The 14,179-nt window shown below is 45.5% G+C and overlaps 1 protein-coding gene across 2 annotated transcripts in view; it reads right to left on the bottom strand.

Moving 5' to 3' along the window:
• The window catches only part of PDIA5 (protein disulfide isomerase family A member 5), a 90,823-nt gene that overhangs the window by 71,526 nt on the left and 5,118 nt on the right, over positions 1 to 14,179 (bottom strand). Inside the window, exon 2 of one of the 2 annotated variants that reach the window (XM_079155310.1) lies at positions 3,251 to 3,514. The exons of the other annotated variant lie outside the window; for it this stretch is intronic. Within the exon in view, the coding sequence (XP_079011436.1) occupies positions 3,251 to 3,379 (129 nt within the window). The 5' untranslated portion in view covers positions 3,380 to 3,514. The remainder of the gene's footprint in view (positions 1 to 3,250; positions 3,515 to 14,179) is intronic. 2 annotated transcript variants of the gene reach the window in all.

The raw sequence follows: 14,179 nt of genomic DNA, 5'->3' as shown, positions 1-14,179 counted from the left end.
CCATGGAGGCTGGAGGCATAGGGACCAGCTGGGTGGCTACCCAAGCGGAGAGAAAAGGGTCAGTCCAAATGCCATAGAGGGAAAAGCTACAAATTCAATGGCTGTTCATAGGTGAGCAAGGAAGAAAGAAAAAAAAGTTCAAAATGCCTCTGAGGAGGCTGGGCTGGGAGACCAGAACCCACAGTCAGAGATGGAAGAGTGGGAACAGAGGTGGAGGAGGCTTTTCTCTCAGGGTGAGAAAGATGATGGCAGACCCAGGTTGGAGACATGTGAGCAAGAAGGAACCCAAAGAGGGTGGGCCACAGAGCAACTGAAGTCTCTGTGGGTGAGCCAGAGGGGGCAGACGACACGAGGGAGGTGGGAAAGTAGTGCCAGCCCAGGCCAGGCTGACTGGTGAGGGGCTAGGAGGGGCTGTAGCAAGGTCCCCAGGACATCTGGGAGAATTTCAGAGGGGGAAGTTTTGATAGACAGGTTGCTGAGCAGTCTTGCTGAGTGCCAGAGCTGGTGACAAGGGAGGGGTGAGGAGGCCCAGCAGGGTCAGGAGGAGGGGCCGTCTCCAAGACTAGCCTGCAGGATTTGCCTAGAGAAGCAAAGTTTGAAGGTCAGAGAGAGAGAGGAAAACAATGGGGATGGCCAGATCCTGGCAGAATCCAGGAAGACTAGATCTAGAGAGCTCAGTGTGAGGCCTCAGGTTCTGAGGTGGGGAGGGATGAAAGGCCCACGTCCCCCACAGACAGACATCACCCTAGCCAGCAACCACTGAGACAAACAAGAGAAGGGTTATGTCCTCCCTCCCCTTAAGCCCTAGGGGACTTCCTCAGGCCACTTAACATTCACCTTTCTGCACTCCAGTCTGCTTAACCTTTCAGCACGGGCTCCTTCCTTTCCAGGAGATGCAGCTCCAGTGAGCCTGGATCACCCTGCCCAGAGCCTGCCTGCAGACTCCATAAGTCACAACCCACAAACCTTGGTAACAATAACTAGAGCTACAATAACAACATTAATGATGCAGAGACTGTCTGTTCTTTTGTCACACCCCGGGGGGAAAGCACAGTACCGGACAGGTGCCCCCAAAGCCAGCCTGCTTGCAAGTCAGCATGGTGGTATCGTTTCTGTGCCTGGCAGGCTCTTAACATTCGAAGTCAGCAGTCTAGAGGTTGAGGGGAGAAAAAGGATCCCCTTTGTTCACCATGCAAACTTCTCTGATGTCACCAGTCACCATCTTCCTGCTCATTAGCCCTCTAATTTACCTTGGGGCTGAGCTGCCCCCCTTGGCTGAGTGGAGACTCATGGAACATTTCCATAGTGCAGGTCAAACACTGCCGGGAAGAATGGCTTCCCCCTTTTCTACTGCTGGGGAATGGCGGCCCCCAAACCAGGTCCTGCTTGTATCAGAAAACCAGCACTCTACCCCATGACAGTACCAGTAACCCCCAATCTGTCACAGCACTAGCACTCTCCCCTCCCCTGCACTGGTCCCCTTCCACCACCCTCCTGCCTCCATCAAAGTACAAGGCTCTCTTCAGAGCCAGGAAGCACCCAGGATGCTCCCACAGTGGCCCCTGCCCACAGCCCAGTGCAATTGCAGGCAATGGTGGAGGAGACTGAGTTCCTTCCTTTTGAGCCAGGTGTTTGCCCATCTCACATGTCTCTAAGCTCTGCCCGCTTCTTCTCCCTTTACCAGCTGTGGAAAGAGCACTGACTTTGGAGTTGGACAGACCTAGGTGAACCTAGGTGTCACCATTTAGAGCACGATGACCTCAGGCTTGTGATACACCTCTGAGTGTCAACTCCACGGCCAGAGGATGGAGAGGATAATACTAATGCCTACCTGGAGGGTTGGCACAGGATTAAATGAGGGGGGCGGAAACGATATGATGACCCTAACATAATACTTGCATACGGAAGTACATAATAATTGTTGAGTATCTTTATGACTACTACTAGTAAGCAAGGACAACAGAAAAGCAGGACCACCTCTTCCTCTCCAGGGGCCTGCCTGCAATCAGGCAAAACAGCAGGTCCAGGCAGGAAGGAGCACACACGTACACACATTTAGCACCATTGGCGTCAGCCAGCTGTACCCTGACACAGATCAAGAGGTTGCCCAGCACGTTTGGAGTGTGCTTTCCAGGAATCACGCGCATTGGCTCTTTGACCCTTCACAGTAGCTCAGGGGGTAAGTGCTCCCTTCTCTAAAGATAAGGAGACAGAGGCTCCAAGGTTAGGTTACCAGGGTCACACATTAGGCAAGCAGCACAGTCAGGACTAAAACTCAGTCCTGACTCCTGGCCAGAGGACTTCTGCCTCTCCACTCCACCAGCCCCCTGGACTTTTGCAATGGACCTGGCAAGCCAAGCAGAAAAGACCAGCTCCTGCCCAGGTAGGTCCTGTCCACACAACCAGGAGCCCACATCTCCCAGAACCCTGGCAAGGCGGTCCCCACAGGAATTTACACTGACCCAATTTCTGGCAAGCCCAAAGGATCCTGGGGGTCTGCCAGGGGCCTCAGTGACAAGAGCATGAAGATCCCACATGTGACAATTTCACCAGATCTGAACCCCGGGGCCAAATCCAGGGGTGTGCACTTCTTCCTTTCCACCTTGCCCTGGCCTCATGCCCCCTTCCCACTTGTGCACCCAGCACACTCCTCTATCAGCTGAATGAGCCTGCTACCCACCCACCCACCATCACCACCAGACTAAAGAGTCGTACAATTGTGGTAAATAATCAGGGAGAACAGTGCTTGCACGTTATACCCTCCGCTTTAAAAAGCTCTGTCTCCGGGGCGTGTGCCAGCGCCCTCATATTCGCTGTAACCAGCAAAGCCGTCTGTCATTATAGATTTACTTTCTGCAGCAGATCCTGAAGCCAGAGACAGTCAATTACGTAAAAGTGGCTTGCTAACGAAGGAAGATTTGGGGACAGAAATCTAACATTTAGGAGAAGGGGCGGAGGTGGGCAGCAAAACTCGACCTTTTTAGTGCTCTGTCACCTGAAAAAAGATACCCTTCTCATGCCAGGAGCTGTGAAGAAACCGGTTTAATTTAGTTTAACCCACATTTTGCTCAAAATAGCTTTGAAATGTCAGACTCTAAAAGTCTAGAAGCTAAAGAAGCTGGTGGTGAAGGGCCTCAAGGAGAAGGTTAAAAACAGAAGGTTGAAGGACTTACGCTGGATGAGAGTTTAGAGCTTAGGATTTGGGGGAGACAGCAAGGTACTTGGAGTCAAACCCAAGTTTAATGCTGACCTTGATAGTTACTGGCTGTGACCTTGGACCAGTCATCTCTCCTTGAAATCTCAGTTTCCTCTTCTGGAAGATGGGAGTGCTCAAAGTGACTTCCAAGTTCTTTCCAACTGTGACTCTTGGGACACTCATCTTGAGGACTGCCAGAGGTAATCACATCTTGTGAAGAAGCCACTGTTTCTCTGGGCATGTGGCCGCCCCCCAATAAAAGTCTCACTTCTCAGTCTCCCTTGTAGTGAGTGTGGCCATGTGGTAAGATCCCAGTCCCTTTTAGGAACTGTCCCTAACAGACATCTGATGTGAGTCTTCTCAGTTCCCTCCTCCTTCCTCCAGCTGGAATTTAGACAGATGGTTGAAACTCAAGAAGCCACCTTGAGACCATGAGAAGGACTTGCTGAAGATGTGGAGTTAACAACAGAGAAGACATCTGTCTCCCTGACGCCACACAGGGATACACCGGCCAGGGAATATCCCTTTTATAAGAGTGAAACAGTAGATTAGAAAACCTATTAAAACAAAAGTTTTAACTAGAAAGAAATATTAACATCTGTTCCAGTGGGGATACTTCAAAGTGTCTAAGGCATCAAATCTTGCATTACACTTTAGATAAATTGTTTATAAGGAAGGAGACAGAGAGACTGACAAGGGATTGATCTGCCCTGTGTTTCTCCTGGTTTTCCCTGACCCTGTTCTCATCAGGTATCTTGGTCAGCTGGTTATCAGCTACCCAGGAATGTAAGAACAATTAACTCTCCAGAGTCCCTAACTCAGCCCCTTTCTATTAAGGGGACCCTGTAGCAGACTCAGGCCAGGATGTCTCCTGCAGGTGACTGCTTTGAGTTGGGTTGGTTGGTTTCCCTATACAGAAATCCTCTCACATGTCATCTTCAGATGAGCCCAAAAAACTCAAAATTTCCTTAGCTGCTTCAACTCAGCCAGACCCAGAAGGTTTTGAGATCTTGATATGTTAATACTCACGTAAGTCCACATCCTCTGTCCTACCCATTTCATCTTGGATAGCTCCGATCATAGAATGTGTAAATTACTCCCCCTCCCACACCAACTGTCAGGCAATCACACTCTAAAGACCGCAAATACATCCCCTCTTAGAAATCCCCAGGTGAAGTACCCTAAGTCCTCACGTGGGACCTCAAATCCCTCTCTGTCCTGAGGATCTTCCCTAGACACTGCTATCTCCAAGACCTCAGAGCTCATCCTGATGCTGGGGAGCAGTGTTACCACTTGAAAAGAGTAATGGGCTACATTGTATTAAAATTTATTTTTGGAAAGAAATACCAATGCTCTCATAATTCAAAACCCAGGAAATTAATCTAACACCTATCTTCACTGGTGGGTCTCAGTTTAAAAATTAAAAAAAAAAAAAAAAAAAAAAAAAGCTGAGAAGCATCATTAGTCAATCACTTAAAATATGGGGCCCAACTGTCATATACTGTTGGCAAACACACAAACTATACATTTCTTTTGGAAAGCTATTTGACATAATGCATCAGGTATCTTGAAAGTATTTATGCTCTTTGATTTTATAATTCCACTTCTGGGAATCTGCCTTGAGGAAATTAGCAAAAGTTCTGACACAGATATGACTCATACATCCCTACTCGGAAGAGTCAAGACCTGTAAACAACCTAAATGCCCATCAGTAGGGGAATGGTTATATAAAATGGAAACCAATACAGATGTTTAAATGATGTTTGCAAAGATGGTGCGATGCAAAAAAAATTTGCCTTCATGTTAAATTTTTAAAAAGCAGAATGCCAAATACACATAGCATGACCACAACTACAAGTAAACAAAATTACACTTAGAAACTGGTAAGGGGGAAAAAATGCAAGTTAAGGTTTTGTCCTTGGATACTATATATTCTTCTCCTTTCTCTAATTTTCCAACTTGCCATAATAATTATGTCTGATTTAAATATATAAAGAGAAAGAAACCATTGGCTACCATTATGGAAATAATTAGCAGTCTCAAAGAATCTCCCCAACAGAAAATACAACTTTACAGTGGATAAACAGGGCAGAAACCCCCTTAACTAAGGGGCCAACATTAACAACACTAGTAGTGAGGGGTCAAATTGAAAGCATGTGCCTCCTGACAAAATGTACTGAATGGAAACATCATCCAAAACCAAATTGAGAAAAATTCTTCAAAAATGTCATGGCCACAAAAGACAAAGACTAAAAACTATGCCAGATTAAAGGCAACGAAACAACAATTAAACCCAATATATGATTTGGATTGAGTTTTGAATCTGTGGAGTCCTTCTATATCTCTGTATTTGTGGGTTCCTCATCTATAAATTCAACCAACTTTGGATGGAAAAAAAATTTTTTTTAAATTTTCATCTACACTGAACAGGAATAGACTTTATTTTTCTTATTATGGTTCCCTAAACAATATAACAAAAACTATTTACAAAGCATTTTCAACTGAACCAGGCATTGTAAGTGAGCTAGAAATGATTGTGGCATAAAGTACATGTATTGCTTTTATGCATGTACTATACCATCTTATGTAAGGAACTTGGGCATCCACGGATTTTATTATCTGTATGCAATGTATGCATTCCTGGGACCAATTCCCCAAAGATACTGAGGGGGCTACTGTACTACCTTTCTGATTTTAATCAATATAGTGTGGTTATAAAATGTCCTTGCATTTTAAGAAATACAGTCATGCATCACTTAACTACAGGGATCAGTTCTGGAAAGTGCAGACCATCACTGCACAAAACATGTGCCACATGACCGTACTAAAGCATTTGGGGGCAAAGAAGCATTACATATAAACTTTACACATGTAGAGGAAGAGCATGATTAAACAGATGTGATAAAATACTAATATTAATGAGATATGAGAATCCTTTGTATTCTTCTTGCACCCCTTTTATAGGACCAGCACTACTTCCAAACAATAGGAAAAAAAAAAAAAAAAACTTGTATAACAAAAATAAGAAAAAAAGAGATGCTCAGAACATTGCCCCTACCTCTTCCACAGCCTACTGATACCAGTCTCTGTCCCGTAAGTGCTCATTGGCACTTTCCCACGTAAGCTGAGAGCTTTTTTACAAGAATTATTACAGAGAATCTGCAAAACGCTTTGTATGCAACATACACCTCGCAAATACTCGTAGAATGGCTTTGACGAGAAAGATACACAGAAGAACATTAATTTTAAAATGAGTAAGTTATGCTCCTTAAAAGTCAAATTTTAAGCATGTCATCAACTGCTACAGTTAAGCACCACTCTTCACCAGAAGTGAAGGCCTACCGGCAAGTCAAGATTGGGAACTTTACCACCCACACTTCCGAATGCTCAAGTGTCTCTCTGGCAGCCTTCAAAATAAGAACGAGCACCAGAGTCCCCAAATGGTGACATTGTGCACGGTGTGTGTGTGTGTGAGTGTGTGTGTGTGTGTGTGAGAGAGAGAGAGAGAGAGAGAGAGAGAGGGGTGGGACCCCTGGCTAGCTGGACCTGGGGGAGCTAACTATGCTTATTAAAGAGGGCTTGGTGGCGCAGGCCTGTAATCTCAGAAAGGAGCACAAAGTCAAGGCCAGCCTCAGTAACTCAGTAAGACCCTGTTTCAACATAAAAAATAAAAAGGTCTGAGATGTAGCTCAGTGGTAAAAACAGCCCTTGGGTTCAATCAGATAGAAAGCAAGAGATCTAGAGGGAGGGGGGAGGGAATGGGAGAGATGGGGGGAGGGGAAAGCATCTGAATAGAAGACTCCAAGAGAGGATTTTTTTTCATTCCAAAATTCAGGACCTAGGGATTAGCCCATTATGATGAGAATAGTAGTGTGACCAGTAGTGAACTAAGCAGTACAATTATCTAATTTAATTACCCTGACAAGTATAAGAAGTACTTTATTACATTCATTTCTTAAAGGGTCTGAGTTAAGGGGCTGGGGAGATAGCTCAGTCGGTAGGGTGTTTGCCTTGTAAGCACAAAGCCCTGGGTTCAATGCCCGCACCCAAAAAAAAAAAAAAAAAAAAAAAAAAAGAGTCTGAGTTAAGAATTTTTCTGAATTATTAAGCTTTTTGTCACTATTACAAAATACTTGAGATAATTAATGCCAAGAGAAAAGGTTTCTTTTAGTTTGTGGTTTTGAAGGTTCTGTTCTAAGGTCAGATAGATCCATACCTCTGGTGAGGGTGCCTGATGACAAGAGAAGTGGATAGTAAATTTCATGGTCAGGGAATCAAAGAAAATGAAGAAGGAGCTGCGTCCCAATAGCCCCCTAATGTTAGGTTCCCAACGACCTAACTTCCTTCCACTAGAGCCTGCCTTCTAAAGGTTTAACCACCTTCCAATAGCGCCACAGGCTGGCAAGCAAACCTTCCACACCTGGGCCTTTGGGGGACACTCAAGATCAAAACTACAGCACTTGGTCAAGGTCACAGAGCAAGTAAGTGAGCTGTGACTCAGAACCAAGTCTGACGAACCCCAGTGCCCAAGCTGAAGCATAAAGAAGACAGATTCCCACAGCCACACATCTTACTATTGTTCCCCCAAAACAAGGGAGACTGAATTTCTTACACAAGCTAAGCATCCCTAATCTAAAAATCCAAAATCCTAAATTCTCCAAAATCCAAAACTTTTTGAGTGTTGACATGAGCTCAAGTGGAAAATTCCATGTCCGAGTCAAAATGCAAATATGCCAAATGTCAGGTATGAAATTACCTTCAGGCTATGTGTATGAAAGGTGAGAAAGATAAATGAATTTTGTGCTTAGTCTTGGGTCCCATCACCAGAATATCACATTATGTATCTATGCAAATATGACAAAATTTTTTTTAAAATCTGAAATCCAACACTTACACTTTCAAGCATTTTGAATCAGGGATACTCAACCTGCATTTTGCTTCGTTTAAAAAAAATAACACCTTTGGGTGCAGTGGTACATGCCTGTAATCCCAGTTACTGAGGCTGAAGCAGGACAGCAAGTTTGAGGTCAGCCTGGGCAACTTAGCAAGACCCTATCTCAAAAAAAAAAAAAAAAAAAAAAAAAATTAAAAAGAGCTGGAAATGTAGCTCAGAGGTAGAGCACCCTAGGTTCAACCCCCAGTACTAAAAGAAAGAACAACAAGAAACCACACTTTATATATAGGGCTCCACAGTACAGCCTCCCTTCTCCCCCCATATCCCCCACAGCACAAATGTGGCTGTCAACAGGGACAAGTCAGGGGCAGTACAATTGATCCGAGAGCTTATAAAAACAGGTTTCTTATCCTGAAATTGCAACTGCAGTGCATTTAACCAAGACTTAAGTCTCTGAAGCTTTTAATGTTTTGGAAAACCTCTTTTGGAGCCAAGAGGACTTTGGGTGGCTGCCAACCTGGTGTGCCAGGCCTGTTAACGAGGAAGAACTGGTAGAGGGAACATTGAATTAGGCAGCAGGGAGGAGGAAGAGCAGGTGAATTCCCACTCCGGAAATCCAACTCTGCCTCAAATCTCTGCTAATTGATAAGAAAATAACAACTCCCTCCCCCTCATGACCCACAGTGCACAGCAGCGCTTTGATGCACATTATCTCAATTTGTCCTCTAAAGGTGAGAGTTTACCATGGTTCTGCCCTCCAGGTCTCAACCCAAGAGCAGTCATAAAACCAATCCATTGGGTGACACCAGCATCTTTTTAAAATGGCATTAAAGAGCAAACATAGTGTGTAGCATAGGCGGCAAGACTAAGCATTTAGGGGAAGCTTTATATCTGTTGTATTTATTTATATATACTGGACTAGATTTTAAAAGGTACAACTGTTCTTGCAGGAGTCACAGTAAAAATGTTTGCAAAACTGCTATAAACAACCAGTGTGGGAAGTGGTAGAGATGTGAAAACTGAGGCTCCAGGCAGTTAAGAGACTTGCCTCAGGCCAAGCCCAGACAATATGTCTAGGACCCTAACAGAGGCCCAAGAGCACAAAAGTTATGCTCTTCTCTACAGACCCTACGTGGAGAGTTCCCACAGATACTGCTCCAGCTCTTTCCCTCCCCTAGGGCTCCATCCAGGACAAAGCCCAAGAGGCCAGCAAATCTGCTTTCCCTTCCGACCTGCGACTGAGTGTGACCAACTGCAAAGAGCCACAGGGATGACCTGATCCATACTTCCTCTGCTACCTGCAGTCCCCCAAATCCCTTCAGCAAGAACAGCGTGTGCTCAGGTCACATAACGCTGGAGCGGATGCTATGCAAGCGGAACCTGTGCTACACCACTCAGTGCAGAGCAGCAACCCTGCCCAGCAAAATACTCTCCACCACACAAAATGAATGGCACCTGCTACAGTTTGGATCTGGAGTGACCTCCAAAGGCCTGTGTGTTCATGGCTTGGTGGCCAGCCTGTGGTGCTATGGGCAGGTGATGGAACCTTTAGGGGGTAGGATCTACTGAAAGGAAGTTAGATCATGGGGCATACCCTCGAAGGGGATATGGACCCCAGCTCCCTCCTTTCGCTCTGGCTTCCTGGCTGCCACAAGGTGAACTGGCTTCCTCCATCGCATGTTCCTGCCATGACGTACTGGGCCATCACAGGACCAAAGCAATGGGGCAAAGCAAACATGGACTGAAACCCACAAAACTGAGAACCAAAACAAACCTTTCCTCCTTTCAAGTTGACTATCACAGGTATTTTGTTACAGTCATGGAAACCTGACTAAAACATGACATTATAAATTTCTGTAGCCAAACCACAGTTCTAAGTACAGGACTTTTGGAAATATAGACTCATAGTCCTTATTCCTGAAGAAAATCATCCCTCGTCTGGAGGGTGTGCAAATACATACATACATACCCTTAAAGTGTTTTTTATTCACAGCCAGGTTGGAGAAATTCTGTCACTGACACACCCTTTAAAAACCTTCTCTTTGGACCCCGCATCACACCCCACTCCATTCATAGCCAGAATTTTCCACTACCCCATCTGCATCCATTCCTTATCCCTCCGAAACCTGCACCCCCTCACCACCACCAAAACAGCTCTTGGTGGAGTTTCGACAATCACCTCCCCAGTTCTCATTGTGCTTGACCTCTCAGACCAGGCAAGCCATTTCTGGCCTCCCTCTACCTCCCTGGCCAACCTGTCTTCTTCACACACCCTCCTTTCCCTTATCCCTTTGCCCGTTGATGTTCCTCGGCCCTCCCTCAGCCCACCTACTCTTCCTGCCCTACACTCTCCCAAGGAAATCTCACTCTCGTAAGCAGCACCCTAAAATTAATGTCTCCAGTCCCATCTCTTCAAGGAATACACCCTCACGTCCTGCTCCCTCAGCAGTTCTGACTCCAGAGTCAAGGGTATGTCAAATGTTAAAAACCTAATTCCCATAAAAACAGACACTAAACGCATTTCAAATTTATATTTAACCACTGCTGGGCATGGTGGTGCAGGCCTGTAATCCCAGCAGGCTTAGGAGGCTGAGACAGGAGAATTGCAAGTTCGGAGCCAGCCTCAGCAACTTAGTGAGGCCCTAAACAACTTAGTAAAACACTGTCTCGTGTGTGTGTGTGTGTGTGTGTGTGTATATATGGGGGGAGAGAGAGAGAGAGAGAGAGAGAGAGAGAGAGAGAGAGAGAGAGAGAGAGAGAGAGAGAGAGATGGCTGGGGATATGACTCAGAGGGTGCCCCCAGGTTCAATCCCTGGTACCAAAAACAAAAAAAGGACCCACTAAAATGACAAAGTTTGGTCAAAAGAAGATACAAGGGGAAAAAAGCCTTTAAAAATACTTTTATAAAGAGGATATAAGGGCTGGGGTGTGGCTCAGTGGTAGAAAGCTCACCTACCATGTGTGAGGCACTGGGTTTGATCCTCAGCACCACATACAAATAAATAAATAAATAAAAGAAAGGTTTTGTGTCTATCTACAACTAAAAATTATTTTTTTAAAAAAGAGGATATAAGAAAGTAATACACATATGGACAATGGGGAGAAGGGGAAAGAATCGTGAGTTAATATTGCTAAATTAGAAACCAAACTGGTTACAGTTCTTCAGGCCAGTAACAGCTGAGTTTCTCTTCCTTATCAAGCAGGAATCATTCACATCCTACTTAATCCTACAGTGTATGGGTCCTGAAGAAAAACAGGCTGCATCACCCAGGACAACAGAGGGCCCTCAGGTAGGCTTCTTATGCAATGCCCCAGTACTGCATTAAAAGGTCACAAAGTCATCTCTTATTTTCAAATTTTGAATACTTTTTCTTTGCATTGGAGTCTATGAAGTTGGGTGAAGAGAAGTTACACTTTTATTTTCACCAACCTCGAACTGAAATCCAGTCTTTACTATAACTGTATTTATGAATGTTTGAATGCTTTCTGCATTTGTGAATGTAGGCAGCACATTACAGTGGTAATTACGGCAGCAGTGTCTGACTTTGCCAACAGAAATCACCTTTTCTAATCACATTATGATTAGTGTAGATATCCTGAAACACTGTTCATGCACATCGTTGCTTAAAATTATAGAAGATATCAAACCTATCGCTTAATCTTCTCATCTGATACATCAATTTAAGAAAGTATTATTTTATCACAAATTTGCTGTTCTATAATTCAATATGTATTCTATTTCGATAGAATTGTTTCCTTTATAAGTCTATAGGTTCTGTTTTGTACATTTAAAAACATTCTAAGAGAGGGCCCATAAGTTCTCAGAGAAGGCTGTCCTGACTCCCTGCATCAGGCAAGGGATCCCTGATACACATTCTGTTACCACCTTATACTTCCTTTCCAGCACTTACTGTGTGAATGAAATCATTAACTAGTGGCTCTCCCCTAAGTCACTGGGAGGAGGGAAAGTGTCCATCTTATTTATCATTATATCCCCAATACCTTAGTGTAGGGACTGGCTCACAGATTCACAGGAGATATCCATTTGGAAAAGCGGTGTCTGTTGAATGGGCACACCTGTGACACATGCAGGATGTCAAGTCTGGTCCACACACCCCTGATGCAGACATATACTCTGCCCAGAACACAGCAAAATTAGGCCCCTTGATGACAGCAGACCCACTGGCCCTTGGGCACCCTCACCTACTTGGCTCTAGCCCAGTCTGCAAATGGGCTTAGCTGCTGAGTCACCTGTGTGTTTGAACCTCATTTGTGACTCTCCACCTGGATCTTCCTTAGCACCTTCCAACAAGGAACTAAAGGACCTGCTCACACATTCGTGACACCAAGGAGTTGGATGAACTGCAGGATTCTTGGGCGGGAATGGATACTCCCCCACTGCCCTGGCAAGCTACAATGAGTTAGAAACTGCACATACAACTGGGACCTCAGTGTGACTTTGAGGAATAAAGACACAAAAAGGCTATTCTAACATCATGCCATCTGAGCATCATTAACCCCCCACCGCATGATTGCAAAGCTAATAGTGAGAAGTGTTCACAGACTGGGATGTGGCATAAGGAGGTCAGAGGTGACAGTAAACTGGAACTACTAGGGAGATAAAGTCAGTCCGTGTCCATCTGGCTGCCCCTCCCGCATTGTAGCCACGAGAAGCTAAACAACAAATTGCAGGGATGGTCTAGGAAAATAGCTGCCGGCATGGCTACTTAAACATGCAAGTGAGCCACTGTGTGTCTCAGCCTATTCCTCTGTGCCTTCACCTTCGAGACCACACACACCTCCAATCTTGTCAAATCATATTGCTCCCAACCTCTGCCCATCCCTCTCTGGGGTCAGGGAACTTAACCAGCTTACCTCATCAAGTTAATCCAGGACTCAACACTACATTGATATGAAATATGTAGAAGTGCCTTCCAAACTCTAAGGCCCTCTTCAAATGTAACAGGTTTTACAAAATTCAGGAGAGCAGAGCAAACAGGCAGCTGGAGACTCCAGCCCATACTTCAGGATGGACAGCCCACCAGGAGTATGTGCTGCTGCTCCTTCCCTCTCCCACTGGGCCCTGAGATGCAGGGGGCAGGGTGGCACATAAGTGGGGAGATTCAGGCAACGTAAAAGAACATTAGCCTTCCTCATACCCCATGCATCTGGTTCCAGCCTGTTGGCACTTAGCTTCAAATCCTACCACAAGCACTAAGCAAGACATGAAAGTCTCACAGAGCAGACCACAAAGCCAAGGCAAAACCCTCCAGAGATTAGTGTGGTCGGCATCTCTGTTCTCAAGAGAGCATCCACTTTCAGGAGGAAGGAGAGAGAAACATAGTGCACTTAAATCCTTACGACACTTGCCAAGTACCTCCACAGGGGGTAAGGGGAGAGGGAGCAAGGTGAGTCAGGAGCAGGCCCAAGGGCCTCAGGGAGTACCCCAGCAGCACAGGGCCCCCTATGTGGCATCCATGTCACACCCCCACTCTGGCCTGCCACTGCCCGCTGCTCCCTCTTCACTGACTCCCCATCACCTCATATTTAACAGCCTGCAATGGCTGTTGAGGCTCCACTGGCCAGGCACTCCCCAAGCCAAGCACTGTGCTGTGCGCCTGTGTTATTTCTGATCCTTTCAACTCTGCAAAATGGATATTATTATCACCGCTTACCAACAAGAAAAGTGAGGCAGGGCCTGAGGCCACACAGCTCCTGAGCTAGGTCTAGCTGGCTAAAAGCCCACGTTCTTTCCACACGTCACACTTGACTCTATCTTGTGGATAACAGGGAGGAAATCAAGAGGATGAAAGTGTATTCTGGAAAAGTAACCCAGTCTCTCCCCTCCAACCCAACTCAACCCAACTCAGCACGAGGCCTGATTGATGTTGTTATTAAAAGGGCAGCTTTGATCACGTCTTTTCATCACCTACAGGAGCCAGTCTCCAGGGCTTTGCTGGGCATTTAAGCTTCTTTATGACCCATTGCCAGACTCAATCCTCCTTCCAGCAGCCTGGCCTCTCCCTCCTCGGATCTGTCTTGGAGGCTTCCTTCCCTGCCCATAACATTCATTCTTTCCAACACACACA

This window comes from Sciurus vulgaris, assembly GCF_902686455.1.
Source record: "Sciurus vulgaris genome assembly, chromosome: 10".
Classification (NCBI taxonomy): domain Eukaryota; kingdom Metazoa; phylum Chordata; class Mammalia; order Rodentia; family Sciuridae; genus Sciurus; species Sciurus vulgaris.
The sequence above is the reverse complement of the archived record's forward strand: the minus strand, read 5'-3'. Positions and strand labels throughout refer to the sequence as shown.